Here is a 26,557-nt window from a genome sequence, read left to right as displayed (position 1 = left end):
GGAAATCAGTGGGAAAACTCAGCTGCTTAACCTGGGTCGTTAACCTGGCAGAACCAGGTTTCTTGATAGGTCTGTTACTGTCCTTTGTCTGTACTGGGCAGTCTGGCTGTTACTGTTCACATTTCTCTGATTGGCTTCAGAGGAATGGATTTTTTGTATGTTTTTGTTGTTTGCTTTGTTCAAAATTACAATTGGCTCTGGTTTGCTTTCTTTTCTTTGACGTTGTGGTTTTTCATCAGGGAGTTATAACTACAAGTGCTTCAATATGAGATGGGTGGTAAGCTGCAAATGGCTTTTCTGGAGTATTTTGAAGTCTGCTAGTTTTGATGAAGAGCTATGTACTCAAAGAGCTGTTTGTGATAATGCCTTTTGGAGAAGCCCAAGCCAAGTATTTTCCTTAATGGGTTTCTTGAGTTTTGAAGATTTCAACTGTATATTTCTGACAAACTGTTTCTGTGTTGAGGATGTAATGTGAAAGTCTTTGGTATTCAGTTTTAATTTGGATCTAGTGTTTCAAATGCGTTTGTTAGTGAACTGTTGACATGCTTCTGTTACCAGGTGGAGAATTCCCCACGTACTACACAGACTGTTTTAACCAATAAGCCTGCAGTAGTAACTTTTCTGAGGAGAAAATCTCTCATGTAGGTGTGAAGTTTGGATAGAACGTGAAGTAGAGTTATAGTCCAAAACAACATACTAGTTTTTATGCCTGTGCATCTATTACTTTTGAATGCTTAACAAAAAAGCCTAAGTGAATTCTGTTTGTTTTGCCAGTGAGATTCCTATGCTTACAAACCAAATTCTAAATTTGGCATTTTGGCCCTTGGCACAAGCAGTCTGCACATTTTATTGTTAATACTGCTGTTAATACGATGCCTGTTTCTAGGGGAATGTTTTGCAGAGATTAAAAACGTGGTGGGAACCTGAGTGTATATTAAACGATCAGCCTCTGAAAAGTGACCCCTCTAGTATTAGCAGGATTAGCAAAATATTAAAGCGAACGAAAGGAACAGAACGCACATGTAAATGCTACTTACACTATTGTACTGAAGGTTTGGCTCTGTTACCTCATTCTTTCTGGGAGCCTGTTGCATGCAGCAAAGGATGCAAGAGAAATGAAAGGGAAAATACTATTAAAAAAAAAAAAGTTATGTGATAGCTGTGATAGCTGTATGTAGATGAATTGTCAATATCCAAAAAGTTTTGTACTGAATTCTATGTGGTGAGCTAGAAATTGTGCCTTAGGCACGCTTCTCTCAAGCTTATTAGGGGGAAAAAAGCCAACCATACAGTGAGATAGGAGATTGTTTTATTTGTAGGGTAGCTTTTTTTCACTTTTATTAGCCTTTAAAATTAATAGTCCAGTAGTCTCAACAGTAAGGTTTTGAAATAATTATCACAGTTTTTGTTCTGGTTATTCATTTCTGATCAAATAATTCCTGTGAACTAGTAGTATCCTTGTAGTATTTTACTTGATAGTTAAATGATGGCTCAGAACGTTGGCAATACAGCATTTCCTTTAATGCACCTCTGAGCTTTTGCTCTTGTGATTACCATATGACCTTGAGCTCCAAGATTAGCTTTCAAAAGAAACTTCATGTAAGTATACATGCAGGTGCTTGCGATGAGGAAGAAAGTAACTCTTATTTCCTTGGGAGTTTCGTTTAAGCTTCTACCTACCCCTGATACTTTAAATGACTAATTTGAAATAATGAAGTCATGCTTCATTGTAGGCCAAGGTTAAATATTATCATGAGCTAGTTTTCTGCAAATTATACTATCAGGCAAGGCAAAAATTACTTTTATTTTGGCATCAATATGATTTATTTTGAATTTTACAGGTTTTGGCACCTTCTTTTGATTTTTCAACTGAAAAAGCCTCTACAGGCATCAGTACTAACTTCAGTTTCAAGATTTTGTTGTTCCTAGAAATGTTTAATTCCTCGTGGTATATGTTAAAAGTTTTTATTTGCATGTGTTACCAAATACCCAGATGAAGGCTGAATTCTCTCAGCTCATGGTAGCTATAGTTGTGCATATTATCTAACCTCAAATATGTTGAATTTATTTTTTTCCATACAATAGAGATTAAAAAAATAAATCTGCTTATTATTCCAATGGCAAGATAGGTTTATATGTATTTTATCTATGGATGGAAGTTGAGGTAAGTGCTGCTTCTTGTCTAAATTCTGTTAAATTAAAACAAAAAAGCCTTTAGAAGGCCTGCTTGTGCCACTAGAAAAAAAACAAACCTCACTTACTTTCTTACTAAGAAAATGTTTTGGAAGGGTTATGGAACACCTATGTTAATTATTTTTGTTGGTTATGTTTATGGGAGGAGAGCTATGACTGCAAGGCAAACTCTCAAGTTACATGCATTTCAGATGTTCTCTTTTACATGTGAAAAGCTAGGCATGCAGAGCGTGAACATAACTAATTCCATGAGGTATGTGAGAATCCAGTTAGTTTGATCAGTGTTTCTGGATTTCTAGTTGCCACTCTTCCATTGTGAAGCATTTTAGCATTCTGAATAGCAATACATTTACTTTTCTTTCCATTTTCTGTGTCAGTGTCCAAAATTTAAGTCAGGCTTCACTGGAACACTTGAGTTCTTAAAATGTAGAGCAGCTGAATTCTCAATGGAAGTGACATCCTTTCTGAAGAAATATTGAACATAAGGGAATAAGTCCATTAGAGGGGTGAAGGAGCTGTCTATTCCCTGTCAAGCTTGCCTCTGCTTTATTTCTACCAAGTTACCATTTGTTCTCAGTAAAAATCATCTTAGGGACATCCCTGAGATATTTACAGTAGCTAGCAGGCAGCTGAAATCTGGGAGTCTTTTTAGATACGTTTTACTTTCAACTGTAAGTTCCAGTGCCAATGTATCCATTTCTGACTTGCTGAATAAGTGGTTTTCTGTATTCTGGGTGTATCCCATCTTTCCTGATCATTAATTTGCCTAAGTGGAAAATTTGGGGGTGGAAGGCAGGTCCAGGGAGTTAGCTGCATTGCATGGTATGTCTGAGTTGAGTTGGCACCAAGAAGTGCCAAGTGCTGTGGCCTTTGGTAAAGTGAACTGTAATTGTGGGTTTGAAAGAAAGCAGCAGCATATTTTAGATGTTTATCAGACTTTGCAGCAGACGTAATGTCGAGCACGCACATGAAGATGTCCTCACAAAATGCTGAGAATGAGGGAAATGGGGATAGAAAATTAAGGAAAAATAACATAAGAGTATTTTGATCGTCTGCTGAAAATGTATTACTTTGAACTGTTGTAGGATTTAGTTTTACATGGAAAACTGAAGGGCGAAGTTATTTTTGTGGGTATTTGGTAAGATAGTGTTGTCTTGCAAGTTATTCCCCTACAGAGGTAGGAGAGCTTCATGAGTCTATTTCTCTTTTTCTTTTTTCTCCATTTCTTTTCCTTTTTTCATTGAGAAAGGACTGAAAACAAAGTTCATATTTACAAACTCAGGGCTTTCATTTTGCTCCATGACGCCTTATGTTTCAAGTTCTGCTGGCTGTTGCTGCAATATCCCTTCAGAGTGGCACCCAAGCTGCCGTGGGGACTGTTTGAGGCTAATGTTATTTGACTTGAATTTGCTGCTAGGATTTCCTGAGGCGGCTGTGATGAACCAGGAATATTTGAAATAAAAGACCTATATATGCTTACAGTGTCTAGAGTGAGTGGATTTACTTTGCTGTGGAAGTCAAACAGTTTTGTACAATATTGTGTCTAGTGGAAGTGTTAATTGAAGTGAAATGTGTGTAATGGATGCATTAGCTACTGTGGACTTGCATTTTGTGTGAAGAAATTGAGAAACCCTAACTGTAATGCCTTAAGTGATGGTAGCCTTGAGTGGTCCTTTCAGCAGAGGCACTTTTCCAAACCCGTCTTTCTTCTCTCCCATTGTTCCACTCTCTCCAAGATTCAGGCTCCAAACGTCCCTTCGGCTCTGCTGAAGGGGTCTGTGGGGCTGTGCAGTGAACTGAATTGAGGACACTGGTGCAAGCTAGGAGTGACTTCACACTTTAATCTGGGTCAGTTCTCCAGTCTCTTTGATGGAGAAGGAAAGAATGGGGAGACGGAGAGAATTATTTTAAGCTGAACTTGGCAGTAAAATCATATGTTTCTAACAGTGGCTTTCCCAACATCCAGTGACTGCAACTTGAGATATCTGAATATTTGTTGAATTAAAAATATAATAATAAAGAAAAAGAGAAACTCTTGGGGCTGCAGTTTCTTAAATGTACTTAGCTGCAGAACCCTCAGAAATAAAACTTTCTCCTTTCATGTCTGATAGCTCCCCACTAAAGTACATTCTGGACTCAGTGGAGGAAGGCTGGCGAGGCAAGGAGCACATCCCTCTGTTCTTTCTGAAGTCCCTATCAGTCTTTTAGCATGACAACTATCTCTTGTTAGAAAGGAGACTCATAAAAAATCATCTTCTAAACATTTCTTCTTTACCTATGATTTTTTTTTTCTTTTAATGTAGATTAGTGTATCTTCTGGGTGCAGCTGCTTCAAAGGCAGATAGATGAGAGCATTCTGTTAGCAATTATGGAATCCTGTTTAGGAATTGGATGTGGTTATCGTAAAAACAGAAGCATGCAAAACTGCTAAAACTGAAAATGAGAAAGATGGCTGGGAAATGGAACTTGATTGAGAAGAGCCCTTTTTAACCACGTGCTTTAATGGAAAAATTCTTACTGCAAAATATCTTCCACTGAATTATAAAAAAAAAAAAAAAACCTCCATATTTAAAAACAACAACAACACAAAACTAACAACAACACTTAGTCTTGCCTCCCAAGTAAAATTGTTTGTAGCAGGGCTCAGTGGATACCAAATGTAGTGGAACTTCTGAAGAGGCGCTGCTACTTTGAGCATAAAAATTTGTCATCTGTAGTGGTCACAGAAGAAAACTGTCCGTATTACAGCTAACAGACCTGAGATGTGAACTTTCTCAGTGCCTTCTGAAGACGGAGGTGTTTTCAGAATTTTGAAACTTCTTTTGAAGACAAACGTTCCCATTTGTAAGCTGTTATTATGTCAGTGAAGCTATAATTTTACACTCATTCTTTTCTGATTATTTCAGACCTGGAAACATTTTCTCCTTTGATATCCAGAATCAATAGCAGGAAAGTAAGACAAAAACAGTTTTACTGTTTGTGAATTTCTAGTCCTGATGACTGTGGTTTGAAGGGTGCAGTTAGCTCATTGTTTGGTGACTGACGACAGAGTTGGTTGCTAGTGCTTCCATTGATTTTGTTCTTGGTTGGAAGGTTCAGAATGATTCTGGCAGGAATGAGCATGACAGTTACAGCATGGATTCTTCTCTGGAGGTTTTTGCTATGTTAGAACTAGGCTAGCTATCTGTTTTGTCTTCTATAAACTTTGTTTGATTTGTTGTTTAATGGTGAACCGAGTATTTCATACTACCTCCCTTAATACCCTTAAATTTTCGTTTTATTAATACTGTGTAGTACCCTTCTTTTCCTTTTCAGTAAATGAAAATATCCTTGCATGAAATGAAGGAGTTTGATTCTTCAGAGGCAGTTAAGGAAAAGCTGTCCAGATAAACTTCTCTGCATTGATGCTGTCCTACAGTGAACATTTGCCCGAGCTGTTCTGTTGTCAGAAGATCCTACACCACGTTCCTTTTTAATAATGACAAAATATTATTAGCTTATATATTCTTAAATGAGTTAAAAAGAGGTCACTTAATATCCTGCAAATTAGAATACTGCTTACAAAGCAAATGCTTGAGTAGGGTTGTGAGTGGTTCTGTTATGGAAGGCTTCATGGTTGGGGTTATGGAAGGAAGACCTTGTACAGTTTTATTGGGAAAGTTGTGTAAAACTCTTTATTGACTCAGGTGCTGTGATGTTTATGCTGTCAGTTGTTCTTTATTAGCTACTGGGAGTCAGCCTTCAGCATTTCCTCATGCAGCAGGAAACTAATACTGTAGCTCAGTAATTTTCTGTTAGTTATTGTGTGTAAAATCCAGGAAAAGGATTTTGGAAAGGGGCAAAACAGAAAATGCCGTCTAGAAGAGGAAAAATGGGGAGGAAGTCTGAAATTTCATCTGAATCAGATCTGGTGTAATGGTGTCAAAATTGTGTTTTCCTGTTATAGGAAGTCGAGCATTTAGCACAGAAAGGAGGCTGCTTTTACGCTGCTCTGTCACAGCTCTTTTATGACTCTGCTTAAATGTAAGGGCTGAAAATTCAGGCCTTAAATTTCTGCCTGAGGTGTTAAAAAATGATTCGTTTCTTTTCTCTTTAAGCGATTGCTATGAGTTGTGCTTTTTCTCATGTTGAAAGAAAATACTTCACATGTGCAACTTGCTTTGAAGACTTTCAGTAAAACTATCCTTTATTCTTAATGATGTAGTTTTGGTGTGTTTAAGCAAGCAGTGCACTTTTTGTTTTTATCATTATGTTTAAAGTTTGGAGGTGTTTTTCTGCCAAGCTACTGCAAGAGTTACTGGGTTACATTTAGACTAAATGATTTCTTCTGGTACAACTTCTGGCTACATTCTTCATTCAGCCTGCTATCAGGGATTTTAGGGAGGTACTACAGTGCTTATTTTATCTGGATTGTACTTTCAATGTGCTTTTTGTTTTTAACAATGAAAGGAAAAAACACATATAGAACTATTCATATCTTACATTCATTAATAAATGTCGGTGTAGTGGAACTGTAGATGTACATTCAACCTTTATTCCTGCATGTTTCCTTGGTTTTCTGGTGCTATAAAGATTCTCTTACGAGTTGAACCCACCCAAACATGCTCTGAATGGCTTATGGGAAGAAAGCCTTCAGGATGCACTTCTATTCTTTCCCTTCATTTCTGTTCTGTAAGAATAATGTGTTAATTATTTTCAGGTTTATTTTAAATTTCATGGTTATTGCTTTTGTGTGATTTAAGCATAAATGCCTATTCATTAAAGATCTTTTGTACCACCTGAGGAGTCGTTTCTACAGGCTATAAGCTATTTTTATGTGGAAGTAAGGAATTCCAATTTTTATCTGTAGTTCACTGATCTTTCAGAAAAAGAATATTCTTAAAATCCACTTGAGATGCCAGAGATATCATAGACTAATTGAACGCTTGTTTTATATGTTACATCTCGGTATGCTGTGTTTATACAAGCACACTTAAACACAACTAATCATATTAAATATTTTATAGTCCTGTGATATCTTTGCTTAGCAAGCTATTACCAGAACTTGTTTCCGACTGACTTTTACATCAGAAACTTTACCCTGTCCGCAGTTGAAGGCTGAGCATATAGAATCATCAAATTTCCTGAGGAGGAAGAGACCCACAGGGATTATAGAGTCCAGTTCCACATTGCACCACCCAAAATCCAAACCTGATGTCTGAGAGAGTTGTCCAGACACCCCTTGAACTCTGGCAACTTGGGGCTGTGCCCACTGCCCTGGGCAGCCTGTTTCGTGCCCTCTGCCCTTGGTGGCAGAGCCTTTCCCTAACCCCCTGACCCTTCTTTGACTCAGCTCTATGCCATTCCTTTGTGTCACCAGAGAAAAAATGTATTTTTTTTTCTATGGACTTGTATCACAGAGCTGTTTTTTGTTTTCAAGAATGTGAAATCTGAACGGATGTCAAAAATAACGAAAACATGATTTACAGTGACATCTATTGCCTAATGTACTCAAAAATAAATTGTTGCAAAGGTGCACCTCTGACATAAACATTAATTTGCTTATTTTGTTGCTTTAAACCATAGTTTGTAGAAAATGTTTGCCTGAGATTCCATATTACTAATGTCATGATTGCTTTTGATGGTTAAATGCACAGGAGAGTTGTGAATACTGAAATTTGTAATGCTGTTGATTCCCATTTGAATATCATAAATGAGAAGAACTTGTCTCTTACAAAAAAAAATAATATCAAAGGGATTCTGGAGATGTCAAGGGCAAGAAATGCAGCAATTGTTTATTGTAGTGTTCAGTGTCAAGCTTCATTCTCACAGATTTAACCTGGTTTAACCTGGCAGGTAACTCAGCACCACGCTGCTGTTTGCGTACCACCTCTGCAATGGCATGAGGGTGGGAATCAGTGAAGATAGAACTTGTGGGCTGAGATAAAGAAAGTTTAATAGGACAAAGTGGAGGAAAAACAGAGCCTCTTGTGCTCCTCCAGTTCCTCTCTGATGGAGTGGTGTGAAAAGCTGAAAAGTCCTTAACTTAGTGTAAGCATTGCTCAGCAACAACTTGAAATACCAGTGTGTTATCAACATTGTTCTTCTCCTAAATCCAAAGCATGGCATTATATGAGCTACTAGGGGTTGGACTTGATGATCTCTGGAGGTCCCTTCCAACCCCTACAATTCTGTGATTCTGTGGTACTAGGAAGAAAATTAACACTATGCCAATCAAAAGTAAGACTTCATTCAGATAGCATCAATAATAACTTCATCAAGGTTTGAAATTATATTTGCATTAGTTATTAAGCAGAAGAACTCTGAATATTTTTACCTGCTGTACAGTGCCATGCAGAAGGTCAGAATTAGTCCCTTCGGTAGGTTTTATTACAGAGCTTGAAAGCTGAATGTAGACAGAACAAGAAGCTGAAAAAAGAAATGGGTCTAGCTAAGAGGAAAAACATGATTAGCCCAAACAATGCAACTGGTAAATTCTTGCTAGTTTTTTTAAAGTAAGTATTCTCCCATAATAGTATGCTTAGTTAAACGTGTCAATAGTAGGTTGTTGTTTTTGTCATTGTTATTTTATCGGGTCTTACAGAACCGTGGAATCATCTAGATTGGAGAAGACCTTCAAGATCTTGTTAGGTCAGGTTGATGGTTGGACTCCAATTCCCATCACTAAATCATGTCCCTTAATGCAGCATCCAGAATTAAATACCTCCAGGGATGGGACTCAACCACTGCTGTGGGCAGCCCATCCTTATGCTTGACCACCACCTCCATGAAGAAATTCTCCACATGTCCAACACGGCATAGCTTAAGACCATTTCCTCACAACTTACTGCTTCTCACTCAAGAAAGGAGACTGATACCCTTCTTTTTACTTTCTACAACCTCCCAGTAGTTGTAGAGAGTGATGAAATTCCTTTTCCCTTGCAACAAGGACTTTAAATTATGTGAACTGTAACTGCAAGTGAACTGTAGGGAAAAAGCCACGAAGATCCTCAGAATTCAGCTAGCTAGATGTGTGCTACTTGTTTTGTATTTGAGCATTTCTTGAGAAGAGATAGCTGAATCACCTCCAGTCTGATTTCTGTTTGCTGCTGGAGAATTTCTTGTGAACAGATCGAGTTGAATTTAATTTAGATGCAGTTTTGAGGAGAAGCAAAGGATTACGTTTTTATTTTTTCTATATATAAAAAATTTCAATCTAGCTGATTGTTCTTCAGTGATGATTTTATATCCACAACTACATTCATTCAAATCAAAGTCATTCAAATCTGTGTGAGGTTTTTTCTTTACTGTATTTAAGAAACATCAGATGTTGTTTTTCTACTGCTATATCTAGGTGGTATAATGTTTTGCTCTGGACTTAAGAAAGATAATTTAGGCTGATGTTTTAGGCAGTGTTTTCATTTATTAAAGGAACAGAGTATTTTCTTGTTCCATCTATTTATTACAGGTTGTCTCCAATTGAGTACTAAAAATTCAGTATTTAAAGTGTCCTTTGTTTTTCAGTATTTTTCTTTAAATCTGTGAAAACAAATCTTTAAGCATGTAGGCAACTTTTCTAACTTGTGCACGAAGTGTTGTTTATTTGTATTTTTAATTTTAGAATATTGTGTTAATTATGTTGATTATGTTGAGAACTGTGAGGGGGAAAAATGTGTTGGTTTTTTTTTTTTTTAAATAAAAGCAGTGCTGGAGGCCATTGGCTGCTGTTGGGTTTGGAAAAACTCCTGGTTAGAGCTTAAGGTACTGGTTAGTGATCGATCGCTCCGTGCTTTTGAAAGTGAAGGGAGCTTTTACTGGGTTTTCACTTCTTGTACTTAATTTTTTATTCAGACTTTTCCTGGCACATATGGCCAGGGAAGGCTTTTGACTACCTCTGCTAATGTATACTGCAGTAAATCATGCATACGTGTATCTGGTTTACACTCCTGTTTGCTATTCTTGCCACTCTCGCTTTGCAATTGGAATTCTAGAGAGAGGAAAGGCAGAGAATGATTAATATTGACATTATTCAAATCATAAGTACAAATACCAACTCATTCTATAAAAAGCAAGTGTTAAAACTGGTTAAAAACTGCTTGTTAATATGAGTTCTGAAAAACGCCTGTAACATTACCTATAAACAAGGACTAAATGTCAGTCTCCTTGTTAGCCAATAGATGCACAGTAGGCAACTAATTCTACTTAAAAGACAAGCAACAATGAGATTAACTATAGGTTAAATGACTGAAAATAGTAACTTTGATCCCCGAGTGACCAGCTATTTAAGTAGAAGAGGAGATGAGAAGGTAAACAAGCATGGGAGTAAGGGAAGCAAAAAGATTGAAAACACGAGTGATTTCTGAGAGTTGTGGGTTGTGGTTTTGTTTTTGTTTTTTTTCATACTTTTGAGTATTCTTAAATAGTGTTTGTGTGAAGATGGTGTACTCTGACTATCCTTCAGTAACAGGAGTTCAACCGCAGCTTTCACTTAGTAGCTGCAGTTCTTAGCATGAATGTCTTTAATGCAACACTCTCACAATTTAGGTATATCAAATCAATAATGCTTTAATTTAATAAAAAAAAAGGTACCGTCATAGTTTTCTACTATGTATTTTCTCTCTGTAACTTTTCAATATGTATTGAGCTAAAGATGACGGACCTTGGTTCACTCTGTGGTTTGCACCAAGACAGGCTTCTGATTCACCTAGCTGCTCCAGAAAATTTGTTGCAGTTGGACACGTCACCTTACCACTCAGCTATCTGCACAGAATGCTTTTTTCCCCAGCATTTGAAAGACTTCAGGATTCTTTCTCTGTCAGGCTTCTAACTTCCACAGTTCACTACTTCTACGATATCAAATATGAAAAAGCATACTGGGAAAAAAAACCATAAAATTGACTGCTATTAAAATAATCTCAATAGTCAGTGTAGGAATTTGAAACGCATCTCACATGGGTCACAGCCATTGTGTGAAGAGCTGAAGTGAATTCCATATCCAAGCTGTGTAGGTCAGAAGTCTGTTACTTTCAATGTAAGTTTGTTGTCAAAAAGTAAAGTACCTGTACTGTCTCAAAATAGCAAAATAAGAGCAAAAATCTTGTTCAGGCAGTAAAGCCTTTTCAGATTGGCACAGCAGCTTTCTAGGAGTCTCCTGTTTCTACCTTGGGATCCTCCTGGATCAAAAATAAACCTGCATGCTTTTCACGTTGAATTAACTCGGAACAACTGAAAAGCTCATGTCAAATATCCATGTAAATGTATCTCAAAAGATTCCTTGGCAGCCTCTCTTTCATTCAGGCTGACGAAGGCTGTTTCTGTGGGTGAGGATGCTGTGCCAGGTATGGCTGCTGCGATATGGTGCAGTAGGTATTCCCACAGGGTAGCACTGCGTTCCTGGTCAGCATGCTCAGATTCAGCGGCTGGGCATGATGTCCACTTTTCATCTGTTTAAAATGTATGTGTATGTAATTTGATGTAGAAAAAAAATTACAGTAAGAGAATGCATTGTAGTGGAGGTGTGTGGATTTGTATCTTCCTTCATTTATAGATTTGTCATGCATTTGGAGCCATTTATTTCTCTCTGGCTGCTGCTGATGGATGTGTGTTTCTCTCTGTAGACTTTGTTGGGGGTTTCGTGAGAGAGTAGTGATAGAGCTACTTATCTGGATACATAATAACACACAGGAGAAGATACAGTCTTTCTCTGCTTCTTTCTTTTCCCTGTTAAACTTTGCAACTGCCCACCACTCTGGGACACTCACTTGTTTTCTAAGTAGAATTCTCTCATCAGGTTTTTTTTTCCAAATAATCAGAACGTAAAAATAGTACCATATTTGCAATACAGTAAAGAACGTGATCAAGTTGTGATGGGGAAGCAGAAGAGATTATCCTAAATCTAATTTTATTCTTTCAGGAGTAATAGATTCTTTGCTTTCCACTGTTCTACATTTTTAATTGCTGACTTTGACAGAATCTGCTTTCCCGTTAGCATTTAACCTAAATGCTATTAGTTTTGGACACATAAGTGGAAATATGTATTTAAAAAAAAAAAAACAACCATGCTTTTTTTGTTGTTGTTGTTCTTCAGTAGCTTTTCCCCTAACCCCACCTTTTGCTCAGTAGGCATTCTGAACAACGCTGACTTCTGTTGACAGAAGAGGGATCACAGGTATCTGTGTAGCTACTGAATATAACTTCATTGGATGAAGGAAGAAGGAAAAGGATCTGTGCAGTACATTAAAGTGGCTGCATAGCAGTGCTATTTTCTGAAACATTCTTCTTTCTTTTAGGCAGCCTTAAAAAAAAAAAAAAAAGGAAATGTAACTCACACCAGCCTAGGGGAAGATCAGTAAAATACATATGATGCAACAGTGCTGCTTCATGTAGTTGCAACAGCAATAGCAAGTGTGTGATGTATAGACTTCGCAGGATGGCATTACTTCTCAATGTAAACACTTTTAAAAATTATTTTAGCATCCAGAGTTTACTTCGCATAACCCAAGAATAAGAAACAATTACTTTATAAGCTTTGTAATTATTTTTTGTTTTACATGTCTTTAATGTACTTTCTTCTGTATATCACCTCTACCCCTTGATATATTTTTATGGCTTGTCACGATTTTTATTGCCACCACATAAGTGGAAGGGAGAGGGATAAAATCAACCTCATTAAGTCTGTATATCCTTAGTTTGGGAAAATGAAAGGCATCCAGTGTTCTCAAAACTCATTTATGTACAGTCCTCCTTTTCTGTTATCTCTCAATCTTTTGTGTATTTGTATCTACGCATTTCTTCCTGGAGGAAGATGAAAAAGGTTTGGGGTTGCTGTAAGGTGCAGCATGGACCCAGCAGGGTAGTTTGTTTCTTCACCAGTCCCAGAAATTTTCTACTGATTTGCAACTTGCATCTTGCTTCAGCTTACAGATATTGCTGATAATCAAAAAACACTGTATATTTGTCAATGCAGATGTACATGAATAAAAATACATGTTAAAAGCTGTTGTATTGTACAAAAAATACAGCTTTTGAGTGAGATTTCTTCCATAAGTTACTTGGTTAGTATCATCAATGCATTAAAAAGATGTGAAAAAGGTTTTTTGATTGTCATTGTCAAAAACAATCAAGCCCTCAGATTGTGTTGTTTAGTTTACTCTTAGAATTATTCAGTGCAGTCAGATGTCTCTGATTGCACTGAACCCTACCTGACAAGGTATGGTTATATTGAAATGCAGAGAGCAAAGATTATCCAAAATGAGAATCAAAAGAAAGTATTTATCTGCTTATAAATATGTATTAATGTTTTCTAGTATAGGTAGTAATTTACAGTATAGCAGCTGGGCATATTCTGGATTCCTTTTTAGCCTCTTCTTTCAGGATTTCTTTGGCAGATGGCACTCACAGATGGACATAACATTCTTAAGGAGCTTACTCTTTCTACTTCTTTACCCTCCAGTAACTCATGATACTATTAGAAAACTAAAAGCTTTGACATGAATTAGCCTTACTTAGCAGACTTTAATTTTTTAATCTTTAGAATATGCTGCTTGGCAGTGGTGGTGGAGTTCTTAATCTGTTTACTTAGTCCTTAGAAGCCAAAACGCAATTCTGATAAAGCTGAGTTGGCAAAACTTAGCAAAAATAGTGTTTTTCAAGTATTTTTGAGTTGTCATTTTATTTTTGTTCCTAAATTGTGGAAAAAATAGAGGATACAAAAGAATACGTCAGCAACCCCAAAATAACTGTCAGTGGAAGCTCTCGAGTTCAAACAAGCTACCTGGTGTTCTGTTGTAATTACACTGAAATATTAAGTAAATAAACCTAATACCTTAAATTTGGTCAAAGTTGTTTTTATCAGCATTCATATAAAGCTGTTTTTTGCAAGTATGTTTGCGTATCCACCTAATAGTCTGTTACAACAAGAGCAAGTTGTGTTAAAGCTTGCTGAGTGCGCTTGTCTGATAGTTATTTGTCTATCATGTGCTTAGTGTTGTTTCTAATATTCATGCAGCTTTGGCCTTGAACACGAAGGCTCTAATTATCTCAAGTGTTTACTCAAATGGTCATTTTCTCTGATGAATGTAATCAGTGTGGAGTTCCTGTTGAGGAATGTGAAACTATAAGTAGAATGATTGGATCCAAAAAAAGCATTGTGACAGCTGGACAAGTTAGAAATGCCTACACTGGGTCCTCCACTTTTACGAGTTAGTAATTTATTAGAAAACTGGAAGATAACAGATGGAGATAAAGAAATGAAGTCTCTTCTGTTTGTTTGTTTTTTTTCCCCTAATAATATGTAAATGAAAGTTCTTCAACTTCTCTTTCTCAAACACTGTGTAGTCTACTATAGTAATACCTCTGGTTCACAACCCATTTATTTTTATTTCAGGGCCCTTCTGGTGTAGTCTAACAGAGCAATCCATTCCCTCTCATCACTTTTTTTCCACAGAGGCCTCTTAAAGTTATTGCTGTGTATTCAGTGTAGACATAGTTACTCGATGAATAAAGGTATAAAATAAGCATTGCTTTCAACCTTCTCCTGGGAAGTGGTTGGGTTCTGCAGAAAAAACCTGATGTGTCTTGCTTGTACCAGGGGCCCCGAGCCTAAAGTACTGCAGATGGAGTCTTGTGAGGGCAGAGTAGAGGGGGACAATCCCCTCCCTCTCCTTGCTGGCCACTCCACAGCCCAGGGTACCATTGGCCTTCTAGGCAGCAAGCCCACACAGATGGCTTGTCCTGCTTTTTGTCCACCAGGACCTGCAAGTTCCTCTCCACAGGGCTTCTCTCACTGAGTTCTTTACCCAGTCTGTACACATATGTGAGGTTGCCTTGAGCCATCTGCGCCACCTTGCACTTTGTCTTTTTGAACCTCATTAGGTTCTCATTTAACCCTCTTTTCAAACCTGTCCAGGTTCCTCTGGATGGTATCCTTTCATTTGCTGTATCAACTGCACCACTGAGCTTGGTGCACTGAGCGCTTCCTGAAAGTGCTCTCAATCTCACTGTCTGTGTCACTGATAAAATTATTGAAGAGCACTGGCCTGAAGATCACAGAATCACCAAGGTTGGAAAAGACCTTCAGGAGCCCTTTGTGAACCTATGCTGCTGGCTAGGCCTGATCCCTTGGTGTGACCTTTAAAGACAGATGTAGTAAGGCATTCAGAACCTCTGCCTCTTCCTTATCCTCAGTGGTCACGTTCCCAACCTCATCCAGTAAAGAATGAGGATTCTCTTTAGTCCTCCTCTGACCCTTCATGTATTTGTAAAAGGGTTTCTTGATTCTTTTTATCCCAGCGGCCAGGTTGAGTTCAGCCTTTCTGATTTTCTCTCTACGCGTCTTAACAACTTTTCTGTACTCTTTCTGAGTCGCCTGTCCATTCTTCCATAGGAGGTAGATTTTCTCCCCAAGTCTTAAGAATAGCTCCCTATTCCCGCTGATCTTCTTTCCCGCTAATTTTGCGGCTCAGGGGGCAGCCAGCTCCTGCGCCTTTAAGAGTTCCTTCTTGAAGAGCGACCAGCCATCTTGGCCCCCTTTACTCTCTAAGAGCGAAGCTGAGGGGATTCCCCCTACTACCCTTCTACATAATTCAGAGTCTGCCCTCCAGAAGTCCTGCTCCCCCTCCTGGCTCCACCAAGAATCAAGAACTCCACCATTTCATGGTCACTCTGTCCAAGACAGCCCCTGATCTCCACATTTCCCACCAGACCTTCTCTGCGAGCAGCAGGTCAAGCAGGGCAGCTCCTCTCATCGGCTCTTTTACCAACTGCAAGATGAGTCACTGGAGGACAGACACCACTTGTGATTGGCCTCCACCTGGATGTACGTGTGTTGACCACAGCCTTCTGACTGTGACCATGCAAACAATTCTTTATCCACAGAATAGCCTCTCAATCCTTGCCTCTCCATTTAAGAAATAAGGATATGGTTTAAGACCGTGTCAAAGGCCTTGCATGACTCCAGGTAGATGGCATCAGTTGCCTTCTCTTTGCCCACTGATGCTGTCACAACATCATGGCAGCCCACCAGGTTGGTCAGGCACAGTCTGCCTTGTATCACCTGCTCATCCTTCACGTGCCTGAGCACAGTCTGCCTTGTATCACCTGCTCATCTTTCATGTGCCTGAGCACAGCTTCCAGGAGGATCTGCTCTGTGATCTTCCCAGACACAAAGGTGAGGCTCATCAGCCTACGGTTCCCCAGGTCTTCCTTCTTTAAAAAATGAGGGCAAATTGTTGCGCAGTGAATTTCAATACAATTAACTCTTGAGTCAGGTTGAAGGTGAAGTCCTCAGATGTGAAAAACAAGAGGTACTGGGCGATGCTGCGACCATAGCTGGTGCTGCTAATATTGGAGAGAAACCATATAACAACGCTGGGTTTCAACAGAATAAAACAGGTAGCTAATCTGTTAATAGTATTTAGTACGAAGTTTCAACTTTTCCTGAAACTGCTGTGTGAGAGAAGGACTGTTTTAAGGCAACAGAGTTATAGATCTTGTGATTACCATACTTCTGAGACAAAGGAAGACATGTACTCTGTGCCCTGCTGCAACTGCTGCTTGTGTACTGAAGTCATGCTTATTAGAATAATCTTCTATAAAAGCAAGAGTTCTTATGCAGAGAAAACAGAGGGAAAGGATCAGCGGTGTGGATGGCAGCTTGTTTTGCAATGGTTTGAGGGCCGTCCAGCATTTGTTATTTTTCACAGTGTCAGTAGCATCAATGACTAACCTTGATTGCTGTGTATTTTGGGGTAAGTAAGGGTTTCATGTTTGTCAGGCTTTAGAGCAGGAAAAGGAAATTTTACAGTTGAGCCAGTTTTATAAGCCTGTGTGCTATTAAATGTCAAGACATGATCAAGGCAATTTTGCCTGTTTACCTGCCAGATACTTGCGAAGTTTAGAGTTTTATGAACTAGAATTTCCAGAGCAAAAATGTTCAGGTTACTAATGCTGAGGCTGAAGGCATGTTCTCTTAAGCCAATAGAACTTGGAAGTACGTGTCCTTCAACTAGATACAGTATCACGGTGATTTAAGTTCCTGTTTTTTCTTCCATGTTTGGTTTGTATATCTTTCAAAGCTTTTATGCCTTAGATTTGCTGCATCCCAAGAGACTGTCAAAAGTAACTAATTAAAGTATTAGAATTACCTGAGAAGCATGAAGATGCAAAGCTCTCAAGCTTTTGTGCGTGAGTGATTACTTCACAATACTTCTGTGTTAAAGATCAAATATTCAGTTCTTTACACGTGCCTTATTTTGTGTTTTATTACCTGTAAAGTTTTTTTGGTCTGCAAGACAAGTAAACAGATTTACTGCAAGATGCTAGTCCTTTTTTTTTTTTTTTTTTTTTTTTTTGTGTCCAGTTCCAGTGCTTGGTAGTCAGACTATTTCATTTCAGTTCCGTATTTTTTTTTATCTGAAATTTTGTTCAGTTCCAGAATGTGTTGGCTGCTTGAGTTTCTATGCCTGAGATTGTCTGCCATAAGGAAATGAAGGCATTACTAGAAAAGCAACTTAAATTTTTATTTCATAGGTGTTTAAAATAACATCTGTAAATCAGCATTGTAAGGTACTACGTTTAAAATGTTTCTAAAATGACACACTGCCTTTCTGGTTTCAGTCTGTAAAACTGACAAGGCAGTGGAGATATTGGTTAGGCATGCAAGACACTTTACCTTGATATGTCATCTAAATCCTTAGTAGAATGACGGTGTTTAGCCTGAATGTGAGAATTTTCTCCTTGGCTGTCTGGTTCTGACAGTTGATTAGCATTTTAGATGAAAAATAATAGCTACAAGGAGTATGTAGCAGCTGAATACTAATCAGAAGGAATTTTTCAAGTCATTTATTTTTTGAGAAGAAGAAAAGCAATTGGATGTAGGCAGTTTCTAAAAATAACTATGCTTATTTTTGAACTGTTACCATAGTTGAGATGGCCATTATTTTGAAGTGAATAGATTTACACAAAGGTCACAGGGAGATATTTTTCCTAAGTAAAAAACAAAGCTCCTGTGACATTATGGTGTTATGTAGTAGTGCATTTATTTATAAGCCAGTAGCTCCAGTCAATTCAAGTGCTCAGGAATGAGTATTAGTGCCTGAACAAACTGAAGATATGTATGCGTTGGCTGATGTACACATTCCTTGTTGTTTGTCATTATTTCCTTTATTAGCATTTGAAAATACATAAAGCATGTTGGATACAAAATGCTAAATACTGCATTGTGTCCAGAAGACTTGTCGGAGTGGCAGAAGTTAGATCAGTGTAGAACCGTAGAGAAAAGGGAAAGGACTTGGAGAGGTTGATAATTTTCCACTGCTGCAAGGCGAGATGAAATTGGAGTGAAACTGTTCTTGAAAGATATTTGTCTAACCGGTTCTTAAAAAAATACAGTGATGGATATGATGAAATTTCCTGAAGCAATTTGTTGCAGTGTGCTGCTGTCATTATTGTGCAAGTGCTTTCTCATGTCTAATTTAAGGATCTTTTGTTGGAATTAAAATTCTTTGCTACTTGCGTTGCCCACGCTCGGTGCTTTTCTTTGCATTGTATGTCTTAAGAATATAATGCAAATTCTCTGCGTTAAAAGAGGAAATTAGTAGCTTCTGCATCTACTAAAAATGAGGTAATTTCTCTCAATCTGGTACTCATCTAGTACTTGAAACCTTGAGTTCAATATTGTGTTTCATTTAGTCTTGGAGTGTGACTAAGACTGTCTTGCTGAGGGTGTGTAGTGGTACGAATACAGAATTGCACACACCGATCAGTAAGTACAATTGTACACCTACACTTTTGTCATCCTGGTTCTGTTGAGCTTCCCTAGTAATTGACAGGAGTCTGTCCACTGGCTTTAATGAGATTTAGATGAATCTCCTGCTGCAGAGAGTGATGAGATTGTTTTAACAGAGGTGAATTCCTGGGTGTTCCTGGAACACATACATAATGATTTATTATCAAGGCTTCATGGGAAAACAAAGGAGTTTTACATTATTAATATACTGCTTGAGAAAAAAAAACAACCCAGAATGACCTCACTGCAAGCACTGCAAGTTCAAAATGCAGTTGTTTATAGCATTTCTTTTTAATGTGGTTTCTTCGCTTGTTAAGACATATATCCTAAAGTGTTTTGTGTTAGTTTTCAAGGCTATGCACATGGCCACTGTATCATTTTCCTTTTGGAGCTTCAGTTTGTCTTCACATGAAGCAGGTTTTGTTTAGTATACAAACATGATGCAACTGTTTGGGTGCAATGCAAATTATAAGGTTGTAATCAAAGTTCTTTAAATGATTTTGAAATCAATAGAAAGTAGACGCTTTCTGGATTCCACCCAATGTGGATGAGTGTTTGTTTAGGAGAAGACACAGGAGAGTCTTGATAAGAGGAACGGTTAATGAAGTACAGCGTGTTCCATATTCTCAGGGTGTTATCTTGTGCAGCCTATCTTATTGGGATTACTAAAGAATAACTGCCAACTGTCTGAATCTAATTTGGCTCAGTGCACACTGGTCTCTCTGCCAGATGGAGTGTATTTCTAGTTTTGCTCACTAGAATGTAGATAAAGTTTAGTTGTCAGAATATGGCAACTTTGATATAAACTGGCTCACTGTAATGGAAAATAGAAATAAGCTCCTGGATGTCAGTGGCTGTAGATGTGTCTGAAAAAATGAATCAACCGACTAGCATTCCTCATGGAAGGTGACCACTTGTTTCACTCCTCAATTCTAAAGCAGGCATTGCAGGTATTACATTGCTGAATGCCTTAATACCTGCTGAATACCTTATGCTTCACAGGCACCATATTTTCTCCTTTCATTTTAATATTGCCAAGAACAAATGTCTTCATTTTTATTTTTTTTTTTAATCATGGATGTAGCATTTCTATGTGAGGAGTGTGGAAGAAAAGCTTGTCTGAAATAACAGAAAGGATTGAAATAAACTGCTTGCAAAACCTGTCCTGGCTAGGAATAAACCTATGTTTTGAAGGAATTTTGGATAAGAAGTCCAGGTATTTTGACAGTAAAATCTTGGTTTGGCTTTTTTTTTTTAGGAGGTAACTTGGTGGAGAGTGACATTTCTCCTCAAAGAATGGATAATAATAACCATATAATAATGATATCGCTTTTTAATTTCAGTTTATGCTGTAGGAGAATTTTCTTGCATAATGAACATGTAATTTACTGTGATATTCTCAATTAGTAATATCTTGTCTGGTCCTTCTTTGCCAGCAGTTACACCTGAATCTATTTTTTTCATCTCCTGTACTTTGGTTTTAATTGGTAGCATGAAAGAAGATGCTGAAAATAATTTACATCTGAAAATAATTTAATATAACCTATTTGTTTTGCATCGCCCTCAAGATTACATCTTGGAATGTGTGTGATCACTTTAGAAGAGTGAATTCATTTCTGTATTTTTCTAATGTTAACATTAGAAATAAAAAAATGTTCTCCAAATTACCACTTTATTAGCCAGTGTCCTAAGATAAACTAGGAGCTGTGCTGTCGAATTACTCCTCCTGTTTCAGACAGGCCCACTTCTTTCTTCAGGCTTAGCTGACTCTGCAATTGTTGCATTTAGAAACTCGTGTAGACCTTTATTGTCTTTTCAGTTCTAGTGCTTTTTTAAGAGCTTATCTGTGTTTCTGAGGAAGTCCATTAGCATCTGAAGTGTTCAGACCAAGGAGAACGTGTCCTGCTCTCTTGCCCCATCTGTCTGCCTTTTGTTTGGATTATTTACAGAGGAGGAGTCACCTTTTCCTCCATTTCTACCTGATTATTTTTGTTTTGAAAATAAGAGGTAAATAAATTGCAAATGAGTAACACAAACCAAGTTCATTCTGTATCGGTACTGTACAGTTTCTGAGAAGAGTGATCCCTACTGATTGCAAGTTCTTCTATGCCAGAAAGGTTTTTATCACATAAAAGCAAATGTGTGGGCCTGTGAGTTGTTCTGTTAGCAGAATCTTTAGTATTGGCTTACGCAGTTGCTTCTTAATAATTGTCACAGTTTTTGCATTAAATATCACTCTATTTTTTGGGTAATTTCCTTTCTCTTACCTGTTCTTCATCTGTGAGGATGCCCATGAAACAAAATTAGAATAGAATGGATCAGTTGGAAGTGTCCTTCGAAGATTGTTCCAAGCTCCTGACCCCCCTCAGGGCTAGCCAAAAGCTAAACCATGTTTTTCAGGGCACTATCCAATTTCCTCTTGGGTTCTGACAGACATGAGGCGTCCACCACCTTGTTAGGAAGCTGGTGTTTGACCACCCTCTGAAGAAAGAAGTTGTTTCTCATGTCCAACCTGATTTAGTTTAAGATTATTCTGGAATCCTTGCTTCCTGTGCTACAGACTTGAAGTGCTTACTGTCTTGTGAATAACTGGATAACAATGATTCAGTGATTCAGAGAGTGGTGTTGATGAATGTCAGGAACAGATATACTTTGAAATCTCAAAATAATCAGATAATTTATGTTGGTAAGAGCTTCAGAAGATCATCCGAAATTTCAATATGCAAGACCTCTCAATTTAGTATCAGAAATGAATCCAGGAAAAAAAATGCATTCCTGTTATTTCTTTTGTAACTGGAATGTTCTATGGGTTTAGCAAGTCTCAGAGGGAGTACTTTGTCATGGGCCTTACTGAACAAGTGAAATTCTACCCTTATTAACAGAGAAATCAAAATAAATAGCAATAATCCCAATGTCTGCTATAGTCTCATTTTAGAATTTTTGTTTATATTAACAGAGTTCCTATGTAAAATGTTTGAGTTTTAATTGGTAAACTTATTTTAAAGGGAATTTAATGAAGTCATCTGAATAAACAAGCCAAACTGAAGAATGAAAAGCTCATATTAAACCAGGAAGTATTATGAAGTTTGAGGAACGATTCTTTAAAGATTTAGAGTAAAGCATAGTTATTAATTTTTGGAATAGATTCCATTAAACAACTATAATGGCATCTAACAACTGCAGGCTTTAGTGGAGATACAGGGTTTATGACATTGTTTTCCCCCATAATTACCTCCTTCTAACTCTTCAGTTACACTGACAGTAATTACTCCCCTTCCTGCTGTTCTCTGCTGGGGCTGATAATTTTCCTAACTCTCCCTTTGCTTATAGCCTTCCCTGGTCTGCAGGTGCCAGCAATTCTTGTCTTTCAAACTGTATTTCAGTAATGTAGTTCAGCTGAATTCAGAATGATTGTTCAAAACCCATACCTCCTATTGTAAGAGCTGTAAAAATTACTCCGTTAAAGTTACTGCTGAGCCTTACAAATGTGGCTGTGCAAGAAGTACCTGTCTTCTGAGCGCTTCCAGTGTTTGCACTCTTGTTCTTGCATGGTGCAGACCATAGAGTGGGCTTTTTCTTGTGTTTTTTGCTGCTGTGGGAGTTGAGGTAGGAGGAAGACAGTTTGGTTTTATTATAATAATTACTATTATTATTTCTCTTGGGAATATACTAAAAGATAGAGCATGGATAAATGGAGCCTTGAGAGTGACTCCTATTTCTGTTTGGTTTGAACTAGGTCCAGCTTCTAAAAGGAACTCGATGCGTGTTTACAAAGTATTTAAAGCTAGATTGGGCTTGCATCAAGAGAGCTGCAAGGTTGCACATCGCTTGTGACCTGGGACATGCTGGCGTGTTCCAGCTCTGCTTCGCACTTCTCTGCATCTTCTGCCTGCTGTCAGTTCTGTTGAGTGGGACAGTGGAGGGCATGAAGTCTGCAAGGGTTGCAGCTTCAGTACAAAACTGAGCCACACCTCCTCACCCAACTGCATGTGAACCACAGGCGGTCAGGTGCCCGAATCAAATTTTAGTTACAATAAAAGTATTGCTTGGAAGAGACAGGGAAAAAAAAATAAGTGAGGTGTAGTAACAGCTCTACCTTGTAAAATATGGATCTAAGTTCAGTGCCAGTCGAGAGACGTGAATTGTTGCATATGGAAATATATGTGAAAATATTTATTGGAGTAAAAGCCTGTTAGAAAACTGCTGGCTTAATTAATATGGAGTAAGCATAAATCACAAAGTGCGGAATGGGAAAGCTGGGAAGGGACTCCTTTATCAGCGAGTCTAGTGATACAACAAGGAATAAGAGCTTTAAACTAAAAGAGGGGAGATTTAGGTTAGATGTTAGGAGGAAATTCACTCAGATGGCAGTGAGGCACTGCTGCCCAGAGCTGTGGGCACTCCATCCCTGCACCAGACCTTACTACAGTTAACATACGTTACTTGATTTAATCTACTGGTCCTGTCACAAAACACCCTTGGTGTAAATTGTGTTACGTAATTTGATTGTCTATCATCTGCTGATTTTCTTTCTTTTGTTCTTCAGTGTTGAGTGTTAATGATTGAGCTATGTATTATGCAGTAGATTTTTGTGTTAATTTTGAAATGTGTTTTTTTGTTTGTTTGTTTGCAGGGATATTAAACCAGACAACATCTTGATGGATATGAATGGCCATATTCGATTAGCAGATTTTGGTTCTTGTCTGAAACTGATGGAAGATGGAACGGTAAATGAGAAAGAGTGATATATTTCTAAATGCTTTATGCTCAGTCCTTTGCTAGCCTCTAAAATATGTGTTAATAAAGAGAAAAGGTGCTTTGTTGTAAATCAAATAGAATTATAGTGTTATTGGTTTGCAGCTAGCCTCAGCTCGAGACATGACTGTGTGCTGTTTGGAGTTACTGTATTTTAAAAGCCTTTTAGATGTGTGCAGTCAGTTCATTAATAAAGGGATGCTGCGCTATCAGTACTGAGTAGGTGTTTGTTGATGCATCATGAATGAACAGCTTTGAGCTCTGAGCTCTAATTTTTTACTGGAAATGGCATCTTTTGTATAAGCAGGGCAAGATACAGTTCTCGTATCATCATCATGTTTCAGTAGCATATTTAAACTTGCACAGTGTCTAGAAGGTAATGCTGGTGGTGTAAATTCATGCCCCAGAGTGTTAAAGAGTTTGAATTTATGTGGTTTCTTAAAATATAATTAATGAATAACTTGAGCCTAAGCATTGGCATTTTGTTCTTTCTCTGTTACTAGATATACATAAGAGTTTTTTGAAAACGTATCCTTGGGATGCTTTTAAATGAAGTGTCTTGAATGCTTTAATATTCTGGTATAAATTTAGAGCCTTTTTCTTTTTTGTTTTGTTTGGGTGTTATTGTTATAACCAAAACGTTAGGTTAAATTTAAACACGTTGCCATGAACAGTAGCATCTGTAATGATGGAGGCTGTTATTAGTCTTGCAAATGTAATTTCTACAGGTTCAATCTTCAGTAGCTGTTGGGACGCCAGACTACATCTCTCCAGAAATCTTGCAGGCCATGGAAGATGGAAAAGGGAAGTATGGGCCTGAGTGTGACTGGTGGTCCCTAGGCGTTTGCATGTATGAAATGCTTTATGGAGAAACACCCTTTTATGCTGAGTCCTTGGTGGAGACCTATGGGAAAATAATGAACCACAAAGTTAGTGCATTTTCTCTTTCTGTCTCTCTCTAAGCTAAATTTCATAAGCAGTAGGGTAACTTGGAGGCATATTTTAAAATGATTTTTTTAATGTAATAATGTTGTTAATGTTCATTAATGTAGAGCATAAAATGTTTCCTCATAAAGAGTTCATGGTTATGGTTTGCAGATGGATTTGCTTTGGGATAAAGCAGTTCAAAATTAAAAATCTGGATTTTGCAAAATGGCTGTTAGTTCACTCACTGCAGTAAGAATTGGCTGCGTTGCCTCGCTCCTTTTGGGCTGCTTTTTTCTGTTGGATACATTGGTTGGCTTATGCTGCAGAATCTTAAACGTTCTTCCACCTGGAGGCAGCTGTAGAATCCAATGGTTTAAGAGCAATTCAAATAAACAAGAAAAAGCGGAATACAAAAAAAATTGAATAGTTTCTATCCTTTGGGGAAAGTCTTTTTCCTAGAAACCTTACTGTTTATTTTTAATAACTTGAGTATTTGCACATTTATTTTTCTACTTAATAATTATCACTTGGAGGGGTGACTTTTCCAACTTCTACTTGGTAATAAACTATTTTCTGTTATTTTAATCTTTAAGGAGAGGTTCCAGTTTCCTGCTCAAGTGACAGATGTCTCTGAAAGTGCAAAGGACCTCATCCGAAGGCTAATTTGTAGCAGAGAGCATCGACTTGGACAGAATGGGATAGAAGACTTTAAGAACCATCCATTTTTTGCTGGGATTGACTGGGACAACATTAGAAACTGTGATGCACCTTACATCCCAGAAGTCAGCAGCCCCACAGATACATCGAATTTTGACGTGGATGATGATTGCTTAAAAAATTCTGTAAGTACAGAATTAATGTTTCGGCAAATCTGTTGTTGCAGTATGCTTCAAAAATACATGTAAATGGAAGTTTATTTTTTTGTGTTTGTTATGTTCTGCACAAATAACAGTCAAATGCAGCTTTGAAGATCCTGTATGAGATGCACATACATAATTTGGAAGCTGATGCTCCAAGTATGTATTTGTAGGGATAATTTCAGTTAAAAATTTTGAAGTTGTTATAACCTTACTTCTGATGTATATATCTTATTTGCAGTGACAATTTTTTGGGTCCAGGTTGCATAACAAATATATTTTATGTATATATTCACACCTACGGGATACTATTTCTAGTAGAGCATTGCAGACACTTGTATTTTATTTGCATAATGCATTGTATTGTAGCACTGTATTTGTAACTGCCCATCTCTCTGCCAGATTTCATTTCAATTCATACTGACTAAAATTTTTTCGAGGTTGTTTTCTGACTTAGGTTGAGCTTAGGAAACTTTAGGAAAAGAGTAACAGCCCTTATTTTCAGGACAACCATACAGTAACTGTAATCTCATTAAGAAATAAATAGTTCTACCTTTGCTAAAAAAATTTTGCAACTGATGATTGTTAACAGTCCTAGTGTTTCTATGCCTTTAAATAGGACCTTTGCCAGATGGTAGGGATTCTGGCATCTGAGAAAAGCCTTCTGTTCTCTCTGTGGAGATGCATTTTTATTTATTGAAGGATGCAGAAATCTGTTATTTGCATATGAGGTTGGGCTTTGTTTTGTTTTGAGAAAGTTACACTTTGACCATTTCTTTTGACACCTTGTACCTCAGGACCTCTGAGGGAAATAGCTTAAGGCACTGCATGGTAGGGGATATGGTACGTTTTTGCTTCAACGACAGGATATCGTGTTTCGTGACCTCAAATTCTTCATGTGTGACTTTGCAATGTTTTCCCATCCATCTTTCATATGCATCTTCTGAGGAAGTTTCACCTACTTGTACACTATTGTATATTCACCTATTGTATACTGGATTCATCTGTTGTATACTACAGATGTGAGCATCATAGAAAAGCACATGAGAATTATTATTTT

At 37.7% G+C, this 26,557-nt stretch overlaps 1 protein-coding gene across 10 annotated transcripts in view; it reads left to right on the top strand.

Moving 5' to 3' along the window:
• The window catches only part of CDC42BPA (CDC42 binding protein kinase alpha), a 156,313-nt gene that overhangs the window by 55,898 nt on the left and 73,858 nt on the right, over positions 1-26,557 (top strand). For all 10 annotated transcript variants that reach the window (XM_048936763.1, XM_048936758.1, XM_048936760.1 and 7 more), the window contains exons 6-8: positions 23,592-23,685; positions 24,442-24,642; positions 25,234-25,482. In XM_048936763.1, coding sequence (XP_048792720.1) covers positions 23,592-23,685; positions 24,442-24,642; positions 25,234-25,482 — 544 coding nt within the window. The remainder of the gene's footprint in view (positions 1-23,591; positions 23,686-24,441; positions 24,643-25,233; positions 25,483-26,557) is intronic.

Source organism: Lagopus muta, chromosome 2 (genome assembly GCF_023343835.1).
Source record: "Lagopus muta isolate bLagMut1 chromosome 2, bLagMut1 primary, whole genome shotgun sequence".
In the NCBI taxonomy this organism is placed as follows: domain Eukaryota; kingdom Metazoa; phylum Chordata; class Aves; order Galliformes; family Phasianidae; genus Lagopus; species Lagopus muta.
The sequence above is the reverse complement of the archived record's forward strand: the minus strand, read 5'-3'. Positions and strand labels throughout refer to the sequence as shown.